The sequence below is a fragment of the Crocodylus porosus genome, unplaced genomic scaffold, assembly GCF_001723895.1.
Source record: "Crocodylus porosus isolate Cpor-Errol unplaced genomic scaffold, CroPor_comp1, whole genome shotgun sequence".
NCBI lineage: Eukaryota > Metazoa > Chordata > Crocodylia > Crocodylidae > Crocodylus > Crocodylus porosus.
Window position 1 is genome coordinate 62,269,127 of NW_017728907.1, and position 8,342 is coordinate 62,277,468.

Genomic DNA, 8,342 nt, shown 5'->3' on the forward strand with positions numbered 1-8,342 from the left:
TGAGCATTATGGCAGTGGTTTTCAACCTTTTTTGTACCAGGACCCACTTGTCAACGTCAAAGGTCAACCCACTGCCCCCCACGTTGGTTAGGAGGGGGGAAGGCATGGGCAGCCCCAAGCAGACCCATTTTTCTCCTTTAAAAGGAGACACCATTTTTTGAAGTCTGTTAATCCATTTTTAAAGTTTGTTTGCAACCGTTTCATATATTCTTGAGACCCACTTTTGGGTCACAACCCACAAGCTGAGAAACACTGCATTCGGGGGTAGGCAGCTCCCACAATAAAGTAGAGCCTCATGTTAACTAGACAAAACACACCATCTTTCATAGTTGGCAGGGTCAGAAGGGACCTAAGCAGATCATCTAGTTCGACTCCCTGCCATGGGCAGGAAAGGATGCTGGGGTCAGATGACCCCAGCTAGGTGGTTGTCTAGCCCCTTTTGAAGACCAGTATATCCCTCCACACCTTTGAAACAGGAACAGGATTTGGCTCTCTCAAGTCTACCTACACTTTGTTTCTTGGTCTCTCTTCAGAGTCCTCTCTCCTAATTATCCATAAATTAATTTATGAGAAAGCCACGGGTTAGAACTTTTTAGATACCCCTAGATACACGGAGGCATTCCATCAAATCTTAGTATCATTTTCATCTGAAACTATCATGAAGTATAATTGAGTGCTCTACTGAAGTTATGAAGATGCTGAGCAAAACTGCAAGACAATAAGCCTCCTGGTTCCACTAACATTCATTCTGTTTTCAAAAAGCTACTTACTCTCAACCAGCTAGTGAAGTCATTAATACCCAGAGTAGAGTTCCAAACCATCCTTTAGAAACTTAATATTAAGTAAGACTAAGTGATCTACTTGAAAAATGATGTATGGACACAGCAATTTAACTGGAGGGAGATGCATGCATGGGGACCTATCTAAGTTGCAGTGCAAGTCTGCAATTTACCCTTAGTCTGCAAAACCCTTAGTTTTTTTTCCCCCAAAGGCCAAGGCAAGTATCACGGCATTAATTATCTCTCAGCCACTCAGTGGTGGGTAGGGGTGGGGAAAATGGTGGCTGTTAAAGAGCAACATTAAAAGGCACCACTAATTTTCACTGCAATTTAGGAAAGGCTCTATGCATGCATGTTTTCCTTAAATCTGGCTACTGTCAATAAAAGCTACCTGGCAAGCCAAAAGCTTTAGGAAAAATGTGGTGTGCCTACTGTACCATCCCCTACTTAGTTCTCCAATCAGTTGGGGTTGAACTGCATTTGGTTTCATTTGAACATCTTATTATGGAAGCATACTGAAACAGATCTAAATAGTGATCTAGAGTCCTGATGAAAAGGAACTTCCAAAACAGTGATTTTCAACCAAGGTGTCATCACACCTTGAGCTGTCATGAGATCTTTTTTCAAAGATACTGCATGATATTAGCACTACTAGGCATGCAAACACCAACAAAACTCACAAGACAGATCCAGAGACTTCAAACAGGAATACATAGTATCAAAATCTTTCTGATCAGTCATGGTCTTTTTGTAGCAGGAAAATTAGTTTTCTGCATTAAAAAAAGTGAGCCACTTTCAGAAGAGGAAAGTGGAGCGGTCTCGATTTTGTTGAGAAGAGTTCTAGAAATAGCTTTCAACTGACAACTACCTTTCAACAGTGCTTTGACCACTTCCAATATGTTGAAGAAAGGCTAATGGGAACATAGTTAAATAGGATGAATGAATGAGTGAGTGAATGAATGAATGAATGGAGTGAATTTCAAAAACTAGAGAAAAATAAAATTTTCACATGCTACTGAAATTAAAAAAAAAAGAGAAAGCAAGTATAGTACTCACTTATTCTCAGAATCAGCAGGCGGATGTTCCTCTCCTTCTGGCGTTTCCTCGGTTACATTTGACTGATCCAGGTCACTGAAATTAAAAGATTTTTTTTCCCCCTCAGCCAGCATTAAAAAGTTTAACACCACTAAGAGATTACTACTTGGAACTTACTTCTCCATTGTTATGGGGTTTACTCTACTTTTTTTCCCCCCCCCACAGTTTTAGGAAAATATTTTGTGACTTTCAGGGCAACTACCTCAATTTATTGCAGAATTTTCCCAAAATCTCATGCTGCTCCTAATAGTTGAGCCCTATTTTATGATTGAGATGCTTCCTAAATCACAGAACTAAAACACGATTCTATCACTAAACACTTAAAGTCAAAGTTACATTACCAAAAGGCTACTTGCAAACTTTGATGGAAAATGATGCATTTAGAAAGCATCTAGATGTTGTTTCCACTTTGACAACCCCTCCCCACAGAAACAAAAAACGTGCACAACCAGAAGTAGCACATTCCAAGGCAATTATGTCTATGTTTCATAAATGCTGGGAGCAGCATTTATATTTCAATTTTTTAAAAAAATTTCAAGAAACCTGAGATTACTAACGTTAGCTCATCTTTGACGGTTCCCCAGTTGTGTGATCCACTGCCACCACGTTTGTCCTCATGCTTTAGGCCACTGAAATGTGAATGTGAAAGAGAACTAACAAAACTGAGTTAACATAATAGTGTCTGGATATAGATATTCAAAAGGCAAATTAAGAAATATGTTCATTTTAAAGAGTAATGAAACAAAACACAGAAGTGTAAAGACTTACGATCTATCACTTCCACTATGCCTGTCAAATTCACGTTTGCCACGAGAGTCAAATCCATCTCCTCTGCCCATGCCACGACCACGTCCACGTCCTCTTCCACCTAGACCACCACGACCACGCATAGGTCGGTCAAGAATGGGTCTACCATAGAACAGAAAATATTAAAATATTCTACTTCTAAAAGTTTTAAGAAACAGCTTTTACAATCAAGGTTTTAAATGCATATTTATTTAAAACTAAATACCAAAAAAACAGAACAAAGTCCCAAGACCAAATTTATTTTGAGATTAAAATGACAAGCTTTACATAGCTGGACTTAAATCCTGAAAGTGTTTTTAAAAAGGTATCAACTGCTTGCTTCCATGACATTTAATAATTAACCATTTTAAAAAAATAATTAAAACTATCACAAAGACGCCATTATTTTTTCTATTCATCAGCAATCATATTTTTCCCCAGCTTACTTCTTTAAGGAAAAATAAAGTAATACCCTAGAGCTTCACATTAAGAGCACATGACATTCACTGGGTGATTTGGGCCATGTCTACACGCAAAATTTTACTGAATAAATACCAACTTTAAAACCATTTTAAATTAGATGCGTGTAACCTCCAGAAGGATTACCCTTCTGTTGTTTTACAACTGGCTGTATAGGTAAAGCAATGTGGCAACTTATAGAAAGCATCAATGATCAAGTTAATCCAGAGCTGTTCAAATGGCAGCTTGTGGGCCACTGAGGAATAAAATGTACCCCTCAGGCTCCAGTTACTTTGCTTTCCTGCTCCTGTGGCCAGAGTCCCCAGGCTTCTCCTTCAACTACCAGTACCTGACCTAACCCTGGGAAGAGGGGTATAGCCCATGAAGCTAAAGAAGACCATGGTCAGAAGGCTCCACAGAAGTAAGGGAACCCCAAGTACCCCATGGGGCAGTGGGAAGTGCTCTCCACGTGGCAGGGAGCAGAGGAAATGCCTGGTATGGTATAATAAACCCTCTGCAGCATGAAAAGTGCTCACATGGTGTATCAAGTGCCCTACGGTACAAGGGGAGGGGTCACATGACAGCTTGCAGCACAGCATGAAGCCTAGGGGCATGCACTTGGAAACTGGACAGCCCTGACTTAGCCTATTAAAAGGTGCCACACTGCTCCACCTTCTACCTAACTTTTAGACTAATGCAACTAATTATTTCTGTTGATCACATTAAACTTAGACCAGTATAAAAAACTGCCCATAAGGGCTTCTGTACTGATCTAAAAACATACCTTTAACCTGGTATATTCTATACTCAGATTTGGCTTTGGTCCACAATAATCTAGGTCAAATACAGACAAAAGCTATGTAATAATAAAAAAAGATAACTATTCCACAATGTATGATCACAAATGAACAGAAAAGAGGGTCCCCCTCCAGTAACCACAGATGCAAAATGAAAGTCTTACTTATCCACAGAAAACTCTCCTCCTTCACCCTTCTCATCAGCAGGCTTATCAAATCGGCGCTCACGCGGAGGTCGTCTCTCCTGCCTCCTGTCAATGGGTTTGCCTTCACCCTGAGGCTGCTGCTGCTGTTGATCCGGCCTTCTGCCAATTCGTCTTATCCCTAAAATAGTAGGACAACAATCTGCATCAGCAAGTTGATGAAGCAACTCATTAAAAGAAATTGTAACTCCATCACAAAGCACAAGCCAATAAAGAATTGACCATTTAGATTTTTCTTCCAATCTCCTGGTGACCAAGCACTCGGGGAGTATTGCCTTTTACAAATAAAGACAATAATTATCATTTTACTCCAATTTGAATTCCTTTTCCTCAACTCTTTGAGTGTGTGTATTACACAGGAGGACAAACAGCTACAGGAATAAAACATGCGACAAGACTATGGAAAGAGAGCTGTTGATTTTTTAAAGAACACTGAACCTCAGATTAACAACAGGTTTAAGAAAATTGTAGATATGAACAGTGACACTGTTTTGGTGACAATTATACTTAGTATCTTATTCATCAGGTTCACCAGAACTCTAAGCCAGGCAGCTAAGGTACAGAAACATCAAAGTGGCTTTTGAATGTCTTTGTGCTCCACCTGCATTCATTCTAGGCCAGATTCAAGGATGAGCAATTCCCAGTGTGTTCTGGCCAGCTACACTCCAACCACAGATTACTTAGTCTCTGCATCACCAAAATGCAGCAGTCCATAACCTTTGCTGAGCAACACTGAACAAAACAAAGTAGACAGCATCATACTTTTGTTTCCCCAGGCAATTTCATTTTCCACTTTCTAATTTCTTGTGGCCATAACACTGGAGGGTCTTGTAGGCAACATGTCCATAAGCCACAAGTGAGTACCACTGCCACAATGACTAGAGCTCCAGTCATACACCAGGATACCTTTAAGCTACATGCTATACAAATTTAGCTGCCCACTCCAGCAAACAACATCTATGCTTACTCCCTGACAGACAACATTCACTCAAACCATTTGTCCATGAATGCCATCTTTTGAAACAGCCTGTGTTATTGGAATAGCACAAGTTTTTTGGTGGCTTTTTTTTTGGGTGGGGGGATGGGTTCTCCATTATGAACACACACATATTTAAGCTCACTTTTAATTTTGCCTTCAGTGCAAGGTCTAAAACAGTATTTCCAACACTTTGGCCAGCAAGACAAGCAAGCACAAAGGACTGCACTACTTCCCTTACCTCTCTACCCCCATGCCCTTCAGAGGTTTCATGGCAAAGGTATGTAAGACCATGCAGATTTTGAGCACTGACAATAGTCTAGAAGTTTTGGAAACTGCTCTAGTGAATTCACGTTCAAGAAAAATTACCTTATTTTAGAAAGACACTGACTGTGACAAAAGTTACTGCTACAAATTTGTTTTCTCATGTTGCCATCACCTCCCATAATGAGAAGCCACAACATTCAGAGATAAAGTTGACTTCCATATTCCTCTCCTGGAATAAATATTATTTGGGGGGGGGGAGGGGGAGAAACGACATCCACCCATGCATCATATTCTTAGGGTTATTTACATGGAAATCACACTCTGTTTATTGTGCATCCCATCTGGCCTTCATGCCATCATAAAATTAACTGAAAACTAAATGTCACAACAGATAACTATGGCTCCTGGTCATATTAAAAAACAAAACAAAAAACAAAACAAAACACCCCCCCCCAAGAAAAATAGCATGTGCAGAAGAACCCTAGGTTGTTATTTTTCCTGTATCAGTAGGTAAACTGCTCTAATGCCAAATCAAACAATATAATAAATTATAGATGAAACCAGCAAGACAGCCCTAATAACTATGAGGAGAAAAAAAATATCTTGCTTTAGAAATAGTAACTTTTCTCTGAGAATAGTTACCATAATTATTTTGTAGGATTCTGTTTACACTTCAAGTACTGGGAATTTAACTATACTCTGTGCCCTCTTATTAAAATATCACAATTTTATTTTATATCTTTCCTCAACTGAGCAAACCCCTATCAAGCAAGCAACATATGTGGGTGGGGTTATAGCCACTGCACTTGTAATGATCTCCATCATGTCAAACACACTCAAACGAAAAATAGTTCCCCTGCTCTAGAAACAGTATCCAACCTTAAAAAAAAAAAAAAAAATCAAGCTTCTTGCTAAATAATCTGCATGAAATGGATTTACTTTGTAAAGTAGCACTAACTCTATTTTTACAGAACCACAAGCAAGGCAAAGAAATTAAGCAACTTGCCAAAGGCCACATCAGAACTATACTGCAGAAGCAGGACTTGAACACAGATCTTGAGTCCCAGGCCAGTACCTTGCAAACAACAATCCTGATTTGTTGCCTTATCAACTACATTCATATCTAGGTTGTATATTATTATAGAAGTATGCAGAGCTCGCTATCTGAAAAGCTGTCATACTTTTGACTAACACATTAGTTGGCAATTTAGAAAGTTCTGTGACTGGTGATTGAACACATTTGTATCCATGAATCAAACATATGAAATAATATTTATCCATCCATTTTGTCCTTGTACTAAGGGGAATAATAACAAAAATCAAAGCAAACCAAAAAAGAGGAGGAAGACTGGGGGGGGGAGGGAAATTCATATAAAATTAAAACTGAATTCTCAACTACTACAGCTCATCAAAAAGGCTCAATTACCAGTCATTTTGGAGGCACAAGTGAGTTGAAATAAAGAAAACAGAGCTTTTTAAACATGGCAGTTGTCCAAATAAATCTCTCAAAGTTTATAATGTTAATACTAATACAATCAGTGAGGCAGCAGTCAGTCTTCCCTCTCAAATTTTCCCCCACCACTTAGTAACTGTCAATCATGTTTTATACCATTTATTCCACTTTTAAGAACACCAAAGCTCTGAACTGGTCTGAAGCCCCCAGCTTTGAAGTAGAGACTACCCACATGATAATAAGTTATGCTCCCTTTCTAGTTCTCAGTTTTGCCTAACACAAAATGCGTTCCTTAATATTTTCCTGAATAAAATGTTTTGAAGTGACATGTTTTATCATAACTGTTCACCTTTTTTTCAAGCAACAGAAAAGGGCTGGAGGATCATTTTCCAATACGTCGTATTGAAGGGAAGTGCAATATGCATGTTGTGCTTTAAATCAATTCTACTTTTCTACTCTAAAAGATTTTTGAAGAGGCTTCTTCATCTCGGTTACATTGCAATTGCCTTATTGGTTTGGCAAATGCTTCTCTCTCCAAACATCATGGTACTTTCAAGACACTAAAGCAGCATTACAGTAAATGTTCCAGAAACGTGTCCACAACCCTTAAAGTACATAAACATATGCAAAAGGGCGGTCCCATTGTCTGCAACGAAACAAGGCCCATGCACAGAATTTAACATGTGCTCGTACAGCGCTGCCCCATTTGTTTGGTTTTGAAAAGTAACTCATTTAATTTCGCTCCATTTCATTCCCTTTGCTTGCTCCTGTAAGAAGTTACATTCCCCCACCCGCCCATAAAACGGTTATTGCGACGTCAGGGAACGATGCTTATCCACGTGCGACATCAGGGAACGATGCATCTGAAGAACGCAGTTATTAACATTCATCCCATTCAAAGGAACCTCAAGCCAGGCCACAGCTAGTTTCTACAACTCTCAACCGATTTGGGGGGGGGGGAAGCTGTTAAAAAAAACCCCACCCCTCCCCCAACAAGGTGGCTTCAATCCCGGGCTGTTAATCCCCACAACCCCTCGAGCGGACTCCAGGCCTCGTTTCTTGGCAGCTCCTTCCTAGCGAGGATTTCCCCATCCCAGGCTGTTCGCATGAGCAGGCTTGGGCTCCACCACAGCAACAGCAGCAGCAGCAGCAGCAGCAGACAAGGCATAAAGAGACCGACTCCATTTTGCGGCACCTGCAAGGCGGCACGGCCCGCACGTGGCCCGGGGCCACCGGCTGCACTCGGGCAGCTCCCAGGCGCCGGACCCTGGCCCAGCAACCAGGGCTCCCGCCAGGCCGCTCTTCCCCCATGCGGGAAGCCGCCGCCCCATCGCCGCGCTGCAGGCCCGAGGCCGCACGTGGGTGGGTGGGCCCCGGCGCCCCCTCGCTCACCTTCCTTGCGCAGCGGCGCAGCGGGCTGGGCGCTGCCCTCGTCTCGGCGCTCGGAGACGCCCCCGGGCGCGGAGGCGAAGGGCGGCAGCGGGTTCTTGCGCTCCTTCTGCGACTCCCTGCGCAGCTGCTTGGCCG

General features: G+C 41.4%; 1 protein-coding gene across 1 annotated transcript in view; it reads right to left on the bottom strand.

The window, feature by feature from the left end:
* The window catches only part of SERBP1 (SERPINE1 mRNA binding protein 1), a 30,883-nt gene that overhangs the window by 22,232 nt on the left and 309 nt on the right, over positions 1-8,342 (bottom strand). The window contains 5 exon segments of the mRNA XM_019531599.1: positions 1,836-1,910; positions 2,432-2,503; positions 2,643-2,783; positions 4,081-4,240; positions 8,208-8,342. The exon segment at positions 8,208-8,342 is cut by the window's right edge and continues 88 nt beyond it. Of these exon segments, the coding sequence (XP_019387144.1) occupies positions 1,836-1,910; positions 2,432-2,503; positions 2,643-2,783; positions 4,081-4,240; positions 8,208-8,342 (583 nt within the window).